Source organism: Hemiscyllium ocellatum, chromosome 7, assembly GCF_020745735.1.
Source record: "Hemiscyllium ocellatum isolate sHemOce1 chromosome 7, sHemOce1.pat.X.cur, whole genome shotgun sequence".
Classification (NCBI taxonomy): domain Eukaryota; kingdom Metazoa; phylum Chordata; class Chondrichthyes; order Orectolobiformes; family Hemiscylliidae; genus Hemiscyllium; species Hemiscyllium ocellatum.
In genome coordinates, this window is record NC_083407.1 from 12,859,888 (window position 1) to 12,875,835 (window position 15,948).

At 44.9% G+C, this 15,948-nt stretch overlaps 1 protein-coding gene across 1 annotated transcript in view; it reads right to left on the reverse strand.

Annotated features, from left to right (window-relative positions):
- pdia5 (protein disulfide isomerase family A, member 5) overlaps nucleotides 1–15,948 on the reverse strand; it is a 118,459-nt gene that overhangs the window by 40,517 nt on the left and 61,994 nt on the right. The window contains exon 14 of the mRNA XM_060827807.1: nucleotides 12,550–12,680. Within this exon, the coding sequence (XP_060683790.1) occupies nucleotides 12,550–12,680 (131 nt within the window). The remainder of the gene's footprint in view (nucleotides 1–12,549; nucleotides 12,681–15,948) is intronic.

The following is a 15,948-nucleotide window of genomic DNA, read 5'->3' on the forward strand; positions in this document are numbered from 1 at the left end:
CCTACAGTATGGAAGCAGACCACTGAACTCATCAAATCCACAGTGACCCACTGAAGAGCATCCCACCCAGATAGCCCGCAACTCACCCCACCCCCCACCCCCTCCCACCCCCCAACCCCATTCCCCCTCAAACCCTGCATTTCTATATACCCCTGAATATTAAGGGCAATTTAGCATGGCCAATCCACATTGCCTGCACATTTTTGGACATGGAGGAAACCCACACAGACACAGGAGAACATGCAAATTCCACACAGACAGCTGAGGGTGGAATGAACCCCAGGTCCCTGGTGCTGTGAAGCAGCAATGCTAACCACTGAGCCATCATGCCACCCAATTAAAATTGTTCAAGTGCAAGATGACTATTGGAGGAATGCAAACATAAGGGTTGTAGAGGTTACAAAGATAAGGAATTTGCAAAGAAGGAGAAAGAATTTTAAACACGAGAAGAAATTTCTGGAAAAACTTAGCAGGTCCGGCAGCACCTGAAGTGGGAAAACAAAGTTAAACAAAAAGATATCAGAACAAATGAAGGAGAATCACAATGTTAACTCTGTTGTCTCTCTACAGATGCTGGCAGACTTGCTGAGTGTTTCCAGCAATTTCTGCTTATGTTTCTGCTTTCCAGCATCTGCAGTTCTTTGGTGTTTTTAAAATAAATCTTAAAGTGGAGATGTTGCTTAGCCAGGAAATGACTGTGCATTAGGTGAACTTGGCATAAGTTAGCCTATGAGTAACAGAGTTGCAGGCTGATTCGTCATTAAAAAAGTAGAGATGCAGAGAACATAGCTGAGGTACCAACATGCATTAAGCAGTGTCTTCATGAAAGAGAATTTACCAATTTTGCAGTAATAGAGGAGCTTTTAGTAATATTAGATCGAATAAAAATTGAAAAGGCAATTAAAAGGTTGGCTGTACTGAAAGTAGGAAAGTCATTTGATCCAGATGGGCACATTCTGGATTAATTAACTATGGAAATTCCGATCACATTCTTCCAACTGTTCTTAGATACGTGAATGGTGTTGCTAATAATCAGAGATTCCCAAATATTACACTCTCATTCAAAATAAATGGTAAAGAGCATTAAACCCAGTGTCAGCCAGATTTTAGTCATAGTCATACAGCACAGAAACAGATCCTTTGGTCCTACCTGTCCATGCTGAGCAAGTTTCCCCAGACTAAACCTTTACTCTTTTTAGGATGTGGACATTAGTGACAAGGTCAACAATTGTTACCCATCTCTAACTCTCTCGTGAACTGAATGGCTTGCTTGACTATTTCAGAGGGCAGTCAAAAGTTAATCACATTGCTGTGGGTTGGGAGTCACACATAGGCTAGATGGGGTAAGGGGAGCTGCTTCCTTTCCAGAAGGATAGTAGTGAACCAGATGGATTTTTCACACCAGTTAATAAATGCTGTCAATAAATATACTGAAACATCCTTCAATTCCTTTCTCATTCATGCATTTATATCACTTTCCGTTAACGTATGCTTCCCCTCTCAATTACTTATGGCAGTTCCATATTCTAACCACTTTCTGGCTAAAGACTTCAAGGGAAATATTCCACTGAGGTAAATGGGTTGGCTATCAGTAAATGGCCATGCCTGTTATTGTTTAGTGTAGGTAGGTGTTTTGAGAAATTAGGGGCATTTGAAAACATTTAAACCCAATTTTCTATTTGCCATCCTAGAGCCATATTCTCAACGGATGGTCTTTCCATATTTTATCAGAGAGTACTTTATGCTTAGAACTCTGAAGTGGAGCTAATTAGATTGCTTTTTTGAAAGAGCCAGTATAGACTCAATAGTCTCCTTCTGTATTATGCTACACTACAATTCTAGAACATGACACACTAATTGAGGAGAGAGATCATTGATACAAAATGGCTTTCCCAAAAGAATCTAATTTGCTAAGACAGCCATGTGTTCAGGCCTCACAGCATTGCTCCACCTGCAGTTTAAGAGGACTGCTCTGCTAATGTTAACAGAGGCAGCCTCTAGTTGTGATCATGTTCACCGCTGTAAACAAGCTTCTCAATTTTCCTTTCAAAAAAACTTGCAAAATCAAATACTGGAATTAGAAACAATTGTTTTTGGAGGCGGTACTTTGCAGGTGGATAATAATTCACATTTTAAAAAAACCCAATTGCAGGACAAGGATCTCATTTTCTTGTTTGCTCACCCATCCTCTGCATACATAAAGCTTCAGTTACAGTTGAACTTGTAAATGCATGCACATGTTCAGTTCAAGGAGTGAATTATCTAAAATAACCATTGTTTTTCACAAGTCCAAACAATCAGTGCTTAGTATGACCCCCTCTGAGGCTTTCTGGATATTAGCCCATTCAACTGAATGAAACAAATTTACACCTATCAACAACTCAAATATTTCTTCTGCAACTCATCTACCAACGCATTCCTTTGTGACAGCTATCCAATGTTTTATTAAATTGATTAAGTAACTACTTATATTTTGAGAAATTTGGATCAGCAGCATACAGACTACTAGATATTTATCGAGGAGAAAGTGAGGTCTGCAGATGCTGGAGATCAGAGCTGAAAGTGTGTTGCTGGAAAAGCGCAGCAGGTCAGGCAGCATCCAAACAGGAAATTTGACGTTTCGGGCCTAATCAGGATGAAGGGCTTATGCCCGAAACGTCGAATTTCCTGTTCCTTGGATGCTGCCTGACCTGCTGCGCTTTTCCAGCAACACACTTTCAGCTCTGATCTCCAGCATCTGCAGACCTCACTTTCTCCTCGATAAATATCTAGTAGTCTGTATGCTGCTGATCCAAATTTCTCAAAATATAAGTAGTTACTTAATCAATTTAATAAAACATTGGATAGCTGTCACAAAGGAATGCGTTGGTAGATGAGTTGCAGAAGAAATATTTGAGTTGGATGCTGCCTGACCTGCTGCGCTTTTCCAGCAACACACTTTCCATACTAGATATTTATCATCAGAAAATCAAAACAATGAAAGTTGTTGCGTTGAAGAATCATTAAACATATGCTTTGCATCATAAAGACACACAACCTGATGAAGAATTTGGTTTGAAAAGATCAGTCACCACATTTCAGACTAGCTTACAGCTGACCATCCAGCTCACAGAGATGAACGGGGACCGAACAATTAAGTGTGCAGGTTGTAACTGTGCACGTGCAAGACTCCTAGCTGAGTTGCATTAGCTCTTATATCTACATTTGGCTAGGTCTAACAAGGGAGTTAAAGTTATCAGTCATAAGCAGGAAGGTGGAATTGAGGCCACAATTTGATCATCTTATTGGTATAAAAAATAACTTTCAAGTCAGGATTTGCTAACTTCTAATGAAGTTGTATTTCAGGATGTGTCAAGGCACTTCATACATCCGAAGAAAACTGGAAGATAAATGGCAGCCAATTAAAACACACCAAGTTGCTACAAACAGCAATGTTAGTGGCCAGATATTCTCTTTAATATAATGCAGGTTGAAGAATCATTGAGGAAACACCCTTGGTCGTCTTCAAATCACGGCAGAAGATATTTCATTCCCCATGGTGCAGAAAGGACCACAGACTGACAATTCACCAGAGTGATGGCACCTCTGACAAGAAAACACCTCCTTCAGTACTGCACTGAAGTGTCAATCTAGATTTTGTGCTTCAGTCTCTGGCAATGGGACCAGAAGCCACAACCTTTGGAATCAGAGGCAAGAATTCTACCCACTGAGCCATGGCTGATACAGAAAGAGAATAATTTCCTCTGCGGCAATATGTTCTCAGGTTATTGTTTTGCATGCCACTAAGTAAAATATTAATTTTGAAAGATATAACGCCACTGAGCACCTCAGGGATTTTCCTGGTCATGCTTTCCAATAATGTAACTCCAAATAATTCTTTTACACTTTAATCATATTGCGCAGATTAAGTTCTTCTGCAGGAAGGAACTCTCACCTTTGGATTAGTACTTTGCCACTTCTGCTCAATTCTTTTCTCTTATTGTTCAGCTTTCAAAGTCTGCTGGGTATGACCAGAACATAGGGTCAATTTACATATGAATTGCGACGTGGACAAAGGATGTCACGAGGATCAAATGATATCATTCAGAGAGGAATTTCATTGAATTTTTTAAAAAAGATTAATCTTTTCCAGCATGTGCAGAAAGAAACTGGAGAGTTATGGGCAATATATTAAAATAAATGATTTGGGGGTAAGTGCGTTGCTGTTCACATCTTTCCCCATTCATAACAATGGAAGAATTTGTTACAAAAATCTTCAATATTCTGCCCTATGTTCTGGTTAGGAATGCAAATATTGAAATGGGTTATATGTTAAATTAGGAAACAGGTGGCTCAGAGAATTTGGCTCTGTTTACAAGGTTATTGTAAGGGCAACTTTGCCACATTTTACAAATGCTAGTATTGGCTATTCAACGGTGATTGACTTCCTTTTCAAAAACATATGACTGTTCCAAATTGCGTTCCTCTCAAATTAGCTGACTTGATGCTGTGCACTTTAATAGTCACCACATATCCATATAAAGTACTGCATTAAAATATATATAAATCTGAACAGTTACAGGTAGTGAGACACCTGCCAGAAGTGTTTGCTACATTCAAAGATTTTACAATTTTCTTAGGCTTAAAATAGCCCTATTGTCCAATATTTAAAAAACTGTGTATCTCTAATATTCATGATGCTGGAGGTGATCATTGTTCATTGTTGTGCTGGAGGACCACAGCAAAACTTTCTAACAGACTGCTTTATGTCATGTTTCATAAAATTTACAACCTCTAAGGGGCAACTTGATGTTTCCCTGAATTTTCAAAATGTATTCTATACAAACCTAAGGCAAGAGGGACTGAAGAGTCGTGATAAAGCAATGAATAAGAGAGAAAGAAAAGCTATGGACTTGAAAAATCAAATGAGAATAAAAACGTTCTGAAAATGCAGAGCAGCCTGTCTGTATCCAACAAAAAACAGGTTTCAGTTAATCTCAGTTGATTAAAATGTTTTAAAAGATTTGATGAGGAGTTCTTGGTCTCATTGAGCAAGTTGAGCCATCAACTATAACTAAGCTTTACAAAACCCCATTAAACGGCACAACTTCCCAGGGGATAAAAATCAAAACATCTAAACTCAAAGGTAAAGTTTTAACCTTTTCCAATGAGTTGCTATAGAAGAATAAATTTCAACAAGGACTTGTGAAGAAATAGCAACACGAAGAGAGATACTAGTGGCAAGCATAGAACATAGAACGTAACAGCACAGTACAGGCCCTTCGGCCCTCAATGCTGCGCCAACCTGTGAAATTAATCTGATGCCCATCTAACCTACACTGTTTTAATATTATCCATACGTATGTCCCATGCCAATTTAAATGCCCTTAACGTTGGAGAGTTTACTACTGTTGCAGGCAGGCCATTCGAACCCCTTACTACTCGGAGTAAAGAAACTGCCCCGATATCTGTCCGAAGTCTATCACCACTCAATTTAAAGTTGTGTCCTCTTGTGTTAGCCTTCACCACCTGAGAAAAAAGGCTCTCACTGTCCACCCTATCTAACCCTCTGATTATCTTATACATCTCAATTAAGTCACCTCTCAACCTTCTTCTCTCCAACGAAAACCACCTTAGTTCTCTCAGCCTTTCCTCATAAGACCTTCCTTCCATACCAGGCAACATCCTAGTAAATCTCACCCGAACCCTTTCCAAAGCTTCCACATCCTTCCTATAGTCAGGTGACCAGAACTACGTGCAATACTCCAGTGCGGTCTTACCAGTGTCTTGTACAGCTGATACATGACCTCGTGGCTCCAAAACTCAATCCCCCTACCAATAAATGCCAACACACCATAAGCCTTCTTAACAACCCTATCAACCTGGATGGCAACTTTCAGGGACTTATGCACCTGGACATCGAGATCTCTCTGTTCATCTACACTGCCAAGAATTTTACATTAGCACAGTACTCCGCATTCCTTTTATTTCTTCCAAAGTGAACTACTTCACACTTTTCCACATTAAACTCCATTTGTCACTTCTCAGCCCAGCTCTGCATCTTATCTATGTCCTCTGTAGCTCACAACTCTGCCTACCTTAGCGTCAGCTGCAAATTTACTAACCAATCCTTCGACACAGACATCCAGATCATTTACAAAAATGACAAACAGCAGATCCTTGCGGCACACCACTGGTAAGTGAGCTCCAGGAAGAACATTTCCCATCAGTCACCATCCTCTGTCTTCTTTCAACTAGCCAATTTCTGATCCGAACCTCTAAATCACCTTCAATCCCGAAACACTGTATTCTGTGCAGTAGCCTACCATGTGGAACCTTACCAAATGCCTTAATGAAGTCGACATATATCAATCACTTTACTTTCATCCACTTGTTTTGTCACCTTCTCGAAGAACTCAATAAGATTAGTGTGAGGTACGACCTATCCTTCACAAAACTGCGTTCACTATCCCTAATCAAATTATTCCTTTCTAGATGATTATAAATCCTCTCTCTCATAACCTTTTCCAACATCCCCAACATACCCACAACCAAAGTAAGGCTCACAGGCCTAAAATTACCAGGGTTGTCCCGACTCCTCCCCTTAAACAAGGGAACAACATTTGCTAATTTCCAGTCTTTTGGCACTACTCCTGTCAACAATGATGACATAAAGATTGAAGCCAGAGGCTCTGCAATCTCCTCCCTGGCTTCCCAGAGAATCTAAGGATAAATTCTATTTATCTATTTTCAGATCTGCCAAAATTGCTAAAACCTCCTCTTTGTCAACCTCAGTTCCATCTAATCTAGTAGCCTGTATCTCCGTATTCCCACTGACATTGCCTTTTCCCAATATGAATGATGACGAAAAGTATTCATTAAGTGCTTCTCCTATGTCCTCAGATTCCACACACAACTTTCCACTACTATCTTTGATTGGCCCTAACCTTACTGTAGTCATTCATTTATTCTTGATATGCAGTAGGAGGCTTTTGGGATTTTCCTTGATCTTATCTATCAATAACTTCTCACTTCCCCATCTGGCTCTTCTTAGCCCTCTCTTTAGATCTTTTCTGGCTAACTTTTAACTCTCAAGCCCCCTAACTGAGCCTTCATGCCTCATCCTTACATAAGCCTTCTTCCTCTTGACAAGATCTTGAACTTCTTTAGTAAAAAATGGCTTCCTCTCTCGACAACTACCTCCCTGCCTCAAAGATATACCTATCAAGGACCTGCAGTAGCTGTTCCTTGAATAAGCTCCACATTTCAAGCGTGTCCATCTCCCGCTCTTTCCTTCCCCATCCAAGTAGGTCAACATAGATATTAATAATGTAATTGCACATGAAAGTATTATTTTGAGGGGTGGTGGCATTTAAAACGAAACACCTATTTTCCTTGATAGGGTGCGTCTTGTTTAACATGCTTCTTTTACCTCAAGCCTCAGTTAAAAATTAATTTTATTTCTTCATGCAATTGCAGTAATGAGAAACAAACATTTACAACTGAAGGCTGGTTGGCCTTGTGACTGTCCTGATGAAGGGCTTTTGCCCGAAACGGCGATTTTCCTGCTCCTCAGATGCTGCCTAGCCGACTGTGCTTTTCCAGCACCACTCTAATCTAGATTCTGATTTCCAGCATCTGCAGTCCTCACTTTTGCCTTGTGACTGTGTCTGGTACTTTGAAAAAAAAACACCTGAGGCAAACCTGACTGCTCTCTCACCAAAAGCCCCATCATTCCATGCTTTCTTCATCTCCTGCTGCTTTTTATATACACATTCACTTAGTGACATAGGAAAGAGAATAGGCAATTTAGTCCCTTGAACCGCTAACACCATTCACAGCTGATCTGTGATCTAACTCCATCTTCCCACCTTGACCATATGCTGAATACTATTTGATCAACAAAAAGTTATCCACCTCAGAGTTAAAATTAACATTTGAGCCAGTATCAACTATCTTTTTAAAAGAAGATACTAAAAGTCTACCACCTTTTGTACATAGCAATGTATCCTATCTTTACTTCTGAGATCTAGTGCTAACTTTCAGACGATGTCACTTGGATAGATTTCCCAACCATTTGAACTAAATCTGCATAAAGAATACATCCTAATCTTTCTTTGATTGCTGTACGAATGTTTAAACTGGAGACACCTGGTCACAGACTTATTCCAATCAAATCTAAACACCATTTCTACGAACATACATCTACTTAAGCTTCAAGCACAGTACATAACTGATTCTTCCTGTTTACAGATTTTCATGATGTTGAAATGAAAGATCATTTCTCTCTAAACTTCGGATTATTGCGATTTTTACCAACAGTTCTCCTCCAACCTGCAGCCATTAATGATGAAGCCATCAAATTTTTAATTCCCGGTTTATCTCAACATTCAATTTTGGATTCGTGATGAGATAAAGCAGAAAAAAAACATTATGACTCTTCAGCTTGCTGCTTCCAGAATTTGTTTGACTTCCTCATACAATTAAATTTTTCCACGATGTATCGCTCTCTTCTATGCAACCACCAAACCCATCAACCTCCCACTCACCACCCCAAGAAACTGCATCAATCCTCAAATGTAATGAAAATTAAATTCAATTCCAATATGGTGAGGATAAGAAAGTAATATTACATAGAAGCGAGGGGCAGGAGTAAGCCATTTGACTCCTTGAGCCTGCTCCACTATTCAATATTACAGGGTGACACGGTGGCTCAGTGGTTAGCACTGCTGCCTCACAGCACCAGGGTCCCAGGTTCGATTCCATTTTCGGGTGACTGTCTGTGTGGAGTGTGCACATTCTCTCAGTATCTGCGTGGGTTTCCTTCGGGTGCTCCAGTTTCCTTTCACAGTTCAAAGATGTGCAGGCCAGATGAATTGGCCATGCTGAATTGCCCATTAGTGTTAGTGTTAGGAGGGAAATAGGTTTGGGTGGGTTACTCTTCAGAGGGTCGGTGTGGACTGGTTGGGCCAGTAATCTAATCTAATCTATGATCATGAGAAACATCATTCCTCAGATAGGGTGACCAAAGTGCACACATTATTCCCAGGTGTGGCCTCACCAATGCCCTGTAGAATTACAGCAAATGTCTTTTTTCCTGTCTTCAAATCCTCTATGAAGGCCAACGTCAGCTTGCCTTCTTTACTGCCCGCTGAACCTGTGCACTAACTTTCAGTACCTGTGTACAAGGACACCCAGGTCTCAATGACTGATCATTCTTCTTGACACAGCAATCCAACTCCCTGTTTGAGTCAAATGACTAAATATGACAGGGTGATCATCAGTGATTAAAAAAACAGTACAAAAGTAGAATAAAGTCACCAAACTTTACTGATTCTTGGGAACAGGCCAGAGGACAACTCACAGCATACTCAAGATATGTTCACATAACAAGTTTGTGTTACTTGCTGATGGCAGAGCGCCTTACATTAACAAGTATATCTATTTTAGGTTACTGTGTTTTGTGATGACCTGAGACGCAATGTGATTAGGTGAAATGTAATTTCAGGGAAATGCCCTTTATCTCAAATTAATGTGGAAATAGTACCAGCAAAACAAACCTCCAAATCCATGTTTCAGTAGAGACATGAATTTGCAAACTTGGGCAACTCCATCTAAAAAACAATAGCAGTCCTCCTTGGATGGGGAAACTAGGGCCTAGAAATCTTTCTCAGTAGATTGCTGAGCACATTTTGATTAACTAGTAAAACAGGGAAAAGTCTGGACTTGCTCATCTCCAGTAACATTAGACTACAATGTCCTTTCAAGTGTAATCACTAGGAATGCAGTGATAGCATCTACTTTGAACTGCAATAAAATAAACACTCTTGTACACACAAGCATGTGCCAAATATTCCAAGCTGAAAGAACAGTATCTAATTTCCCACTTGAGGACCCTGTGGCCTTCAGGACTCAGTATTAAGTTCAATAATTTTAGGGCCTGAGCCCCAACTTTGCCAGTGTCTTTAGCCCAACTCCAACTCATCACATGGGCTGCTAACACGAACAAACCATTGACGGCTGCTAACAGCCCCCATTAGCAGCTAAACAATTCTCCAAGGCCAACCTTTACCCATTCCTTTGCCTGTCCATTTGCTGCTGCTGTCACTCTGGGCTTCATCTCCATCTATCATTTACTTCTCCCCTCCCCTCTCCACTCCATCTTCAGCATATGTCCCAATAATTTCTTAGCTACAAACTGTTCTGAAGACGGGTCACTGGATCATAAATCTCAACTGTGCTTTGATTGCACAGATGCTGTCAGACCTGCTGAGTTTTCCCAGCAATTTCTGTTTTTGTTTCTGATTTCCAGCATCTGCAATTCTTTGGGGTTTTTTTTCCCCAAATATTCTTCCTGGGTCAATTAAACATTCATTGTCACTATGAAACCTTTAGTCATACAGAGGCTGTAGACTTGTAGAAATTACTGAAAGAGCTGTGCATGCCTGCTGAGATTTTCCAACAATTTCCATCCTGCTGCAGAAAGTTACCACAGAATTAGTGGGGCACTTTTGGATTTGCTAAATTATTGATCCAGCTGTGTTCCTTTTTGAAAATGAGTTGTACACCACACATGCTTTGAACAGGATGCATGTTTTCACTTAGAGAGCCACCAACTATCAAAACCGTAACTAGAATAGCCATATAAATACTGTAGCTATAGGAGTAGATCAGGAGCTGGACATTCAGCAGTGAGTAACTCACCTCAAAACCAGTCCACCATATCAAAGGCATAAATTAGGAATCTGATCGAATACTCTCCATATTCTTGGGTATACAGTTCCAAAGTCACTTACTCAACATAATCCAAAACCAAGCAGTCTCCTTGTTTGACAATCCACACCAAACATTCATTCTCTCTACCACTGGTGCAGAGTAGCATCATTGTATACTATTTATAAGATGCCCTGCAGAACTTACAAAGGCTTCAAAGCAGCATTTCCCAAGCCTGTGACCACTACCCTCGAGAAGGACAAGGGCAGCCACCCACCTGCAAGTTCCCCTGCAAATTGCTCACCATCCTAATGTTAAACCATATCATTGTTCCCTCAGCCACGGGGTCAGAACAGCACTGTGGGAGCATATACCCTAACTATGTGGACAGCAGTCATTCAGGGACGTTGGCTTACCACCGCAGCAACTGGGGTTGAGGAAAAAATTGTTGCTCTTGCAAGTGGTGCTCACATCCCACAACTGAATATTACAAGAAATAATAAATAAACTCAAAAACTAATTTTAATAACAGTTTTGCCCTAAAACGGAGGCAGAATTAAAAACAGCGGATCACAGCCAAGACAATTTTAGATTTTGGCTCACATTCCTCAATCCCACTCCACTTCAATGGTGCTGGCTGATCATGCACTTTACATGGAATTAGACCAAACCTAAACACAGAAACAGACTATTGGCCCAACTGGTCTGTGATGGTATTTATACTCTGTGTGGGTCTCCTGCCAACCTATTCCTTCACATCTCAATCATTACACCCTGATATTGTTCTCCCTCCCACCATCTATTTATCCTGCATCCTTGAACAGGCAGTAATCCAACTTCTGTTTTGAGAGCTGCACGAACACAGTGAATCTATTCAGCCAAAGTTTTAGCTTGACATTTGGTTGTGGGCATGTTTGGCTCCCTTTCCTCAAACACCAATTTTTCTTCTACAATAGATGATGATACTCAGGATTGAAAATGAACTGCACTGAGTCTCAAAAAAGGTAAGAACGCATGCGCTTGCACCAAGGATGTCTGTACCATGTGTTTGCCTGAGACAGGGTGGAATGGAGTTTTGATTTTTCTTCATACAAGGTAGGAGTAACGGTAACAACTCAGAAACAGACCCTTTGGTCCAACTTGTCCATGCTGACCAGATATCCTAAATTAATCGAGCCCCAATCGCCAGCATTTTGCCTACATTATCTAAACTCTTCCTATTCACGTCCCCACCCACATGCCTTTTAAATGCTATAATTGTACCAGATTCCACCACTTCCTCTGGCAGCTCATTCCATTCAAGCACCACACTGTGTCAGAAACTTGCCACTTAAATCTTTCCCCCCTCACCTTAAACCTATGTCTAGTTTTTGGCACCTCCCACCACCCACCCTGTCAGTCAGTTCCTACCACAAGGAATAGTTTACCTACCCCAGCAAATCCAGTAATCATCTTAAGCAGCTTATGCAATACATAATAACTAATTAGCGAGTTTTGAGAAGATTTGTAGCTCAGGTTGAGGTTCTGGATATAGGCTTGCTCACTGAGCTGGAAGGTTCATTTTCAGAAGTTTCGTCACCATACTAGGTAACATCTTCAGTGCCGGAGGCTCACCAAAGATGTTACCTAGTATGGTGACGAAATGTGTGAAAATGAACCTTCCAGCTCAGCGAGCAAACCTACATCCATTAATAACTAATTTGCGATACTCAAGAGGATATTAACCTCATTAATGCAACCGGTTACTTCCAGCCCATTGTTTAACATGGGAAAAGATGCTTTGTGACAAAGCCATAAAATCAGAACAGCATAAAAAGTTCAACATCACATCTAAAGAGTATATAAATCATAACTTACAAGGTGCATAGAACATGACCAAGGCATGCTTCTTTTTCTTCATGAACTCCTTAAAATCTTCAGCACCGAGGTGGGTGACACTGGTCTGCTGCTCTTCCCAAGACTGTTCAGGTGGTGGAGGAGCTTGAGGACTATGGAGGGGCAGTGAGGACGAGATAGTGGGAAAGGTGAAAGTTAATGAATGTGAATTTCAGGAGAACTACATTTAAGATCTCCAGCCATGGCGTTGAATTCTACCACAGTTTCAGCTCATCCTCTCCACAGATGATCTTTTCCAATGCTGGACTACCTTTCACTGAATACAAGTCACACCTTGTATTCTGGAATGCCCCACTCAATCTTTCTAGGTGCCTGTGCCAAAGTGGAAAGTGTTACAGTGAAACGAGTATAGTCAAATCTAGAATCTTTTCATAAGCCAGGCTCGGCAAGGAAGCTGGTTTTGTTTACAACATAACAAAACAAGAATTAATGTTGTGATGTGCATACACCAGCCCAGGTGCCAGCCAATATTATGCCTTCACCGTCAACTACTTTTCCAGGATGAATTACTGATGGTAGAGGGGTGGTGGATTAGGTGATTATTAAATCTCATTATGCAACATGCTTACAAACAGTCAGGTCAATAGAATGGAGCTCTCCTCAAATGAACAATTACTGTCATCTTCAATAGAGATCCAGGTAATGTTGAGACCAGCTCTGAGAGCAATCGGACTCATTTCAACTCATTAAATGGGTAATTGAGTAACTCAGACATACAATATCGCTGACTTTGAACAAGGTCAAACAGACCATCTTTTTGTTTTTCTAAACCAAACTACTCAGCTGCATATAGAGTAACTGCCTAATACACAAACATCAATTCAAAGGAACACCAATCAGTTTAAAATGAACATGCCCAGTGCAACTGATTCCAGACGACTCTACCCATTTTGTATTGGCACCAACTGTAACGAGATTTCAGTTTTATCCTGTTCGGGATGCTGACTGCATGTGAAGGTCAAACAGTGCGTGCGGACCCTTTGTAAAAGAAATATTTTATTAATCTCCCTTCGCTCTTCCATTTGCTCCAAGCCCTTATTCTGACTGTGCAGTAATTCCATTTTCCATCTCTCCCTAAAGGCAACATTCTATAAATCACCAAAGTGTATTAGCACATCTGACATGGAAATTGCGTGAAATGGCCGTAGCTTCAGTTATTTTAGGTTCAAACTTTGGAATTGTTTGTTCCAAATTCTCCCCAGGTTTTTCTCTTATTCTGATGATCTACTTTAACTTGCCTAGCAAGTGTTTGATCACCTGCGCTAAGACAATAATAATGACCTGTGTTTATATCACACGTTTAACATAGCATTGTGTTCAGTGACCCTTCACAGAGCTTCATGAAACAAATTCAATATTTAGCAGATCGTACAACAGGATGAAGTAGGTTTTAAGCAGCAGCATGGGGCAATTGGGGGAGGGTGGCTAGGAGGGGTGATAGAGACAGATGGAGGGAGGGAGAGAGAGACATTGGGGAAGGGGGGAGAGAGAGAGAGAGAGAGAGAGAGAGAGAGAGAGAGAGAGAGAGAGAGAGAGAGAGAGAGTGGAGAGAGAGGGAGGGGGGAGGGGGAGAAAGAGAGGCTGGAGAGGGGGAGAAAGAGGGGCTGGGGAGGGGGGAGAGAAAGACTTGGGGGGGAGAGAGACGGGGGAGAGATGGCAGGGTGAGAAAGAGTGAGCGGGAGAGAGAGACAGCGAAGATGGAGCGGGATGAAAGATGGGGGGCAGAGAGGGAGAGGGGGGCAGAGAGGGAGAGGGCAGAGGGGGAGAAGGCGGGGCAGAGGGGGAGGGGGGAGAAGGGGGGCAGAGGGGGGGGGCCAGAGGGAGAGAGAGGGGGGCAGAGGGAGAGGGGGGCGGGGGGGGCAGAGGGGGAGGCGAGAGAGAGAGTGGGGCGGCGAGAGAGAGAGTGGGGCGGCGAGAGAGAGGGGGTCGTCGAGAGAGAGGGGCAGCGATGGGGGCAGCGAGAGAGAAGCGGGCAGCGAGAGAGAAGGGGGGGCAGCGAGAGAGAAGGGGGGGCAGCGGGAGAGGGGGGCAGCGGGAGAGGGGGGCAGCGGGAGAGGGGGGCAGCGGGAGAGGGGGGCAGCGGGAGAGGGGGGCAGCGGGAGAGGGGGGGCAGCGGGAGAGGGGGGCAGCGGGAGAGGGGGGCAGCGGGAGAGGGGGGCAGCGGGAGAGGGGGGCAGCGGGAGAGAGGGGGGGGCAGCGGGAGAGGGGGGCAGCGGGAGAGGGGGGCAGCGGGAGAGGGGGGCAGCGGGAGAGGGGGGCAGCGGGAGAGGGGGGCAGCGGGAGAGGGGGGCAGCGGGAGAGGGGGGCAGCGGGAGAGGGGGGCAGCGGGAGAGGGGGGCAGCGGGAGAGGGGGGCAGCGGGAGAGGGGGGCAGCGGGAGAGGGGGGCAGCGGGAGAGGGGGGCAGCGGGAGAGGGGGGCGGCGAGAGAGAGGGGGGCAGCGGGAGAGGGGGGCAGCGGGGAGAGGGGGGCAGCGGGAGAGGGGGGCAGCGGGAGAGGGGGGCAGCGGGAGAGGGGGGCAGCGGGAGAGGGGGGCAGCGGGGAGAGGGGGGCAGCGGGAGAGGGGGGCAGCGGGAGAGGGGGCAGCGGGAGAGGGGGCAGCGGGAGAGGGGGGCAGCGGGAGAGGGGGGCAGCGGGAGAGGGGGGCAGCGGGAGAGGGGGGCAGCGGGAGAGGGGGGCAGCTGGAGGGGGGGGCAGCTGGAGGGGGGGCAGCGGGAGGGGGGCAGCGGGGGGGGGGGCGGCGAGGGGGGGTGGGGGGGGGGCGGCGAGAGAGAGAGGGGGGCGAGGGGGGGCAGCGAGAGGGGGGTCAGCGAGAGAGGGGGGCAGTGAGAGAGGGGGGCAGCGAGAGAGGGGGGCAGCGAGAGAGGAGGGGGCGAGGGGGGGCAGCGAGAGAGAGGGGGGGCAGCAAGGGGCGGGGCAGCGAGAGAGAGGGGGCGGCGAGAGGGGGGGGGGCGGCGAGAGGGGGGGCGGCGAGAGGGGGGGGGCGGCGAGAGAGAGAGGGGGGGGCGGCGAGAGAGAGCGGGGGGCGGCGGCGAGAGAGAGCGGGGGCGGCGAGAGAGAGCGGGGGCGGCGAGAGAGAGCGGGGGGGCGGCGAGAGAGAGCGGGGGGGCGGCGAGAGAGAGCGGGGGGCGGCGAGAGAGAGCGGGGGCGGCGAGAGAGAGCGGGGGCGGCGAGAGAGAGCGGGGGCGGCGAGAGAGAGGGGGGGCGGCGAGAGAGAGGGGGGGCGGCGAGAGAGAGAGAGGGGGGGCGGCGAGAGAGAGAGGGGGGGGCGGCGAGAGAGAGGGGGGGCGGCGAGAGAGAGGGGGGGCGGCGAGAGAGAGGGGGGGCGGCGAGAGAGAGGGGGGGCGGCGAGAGAGAGGGGG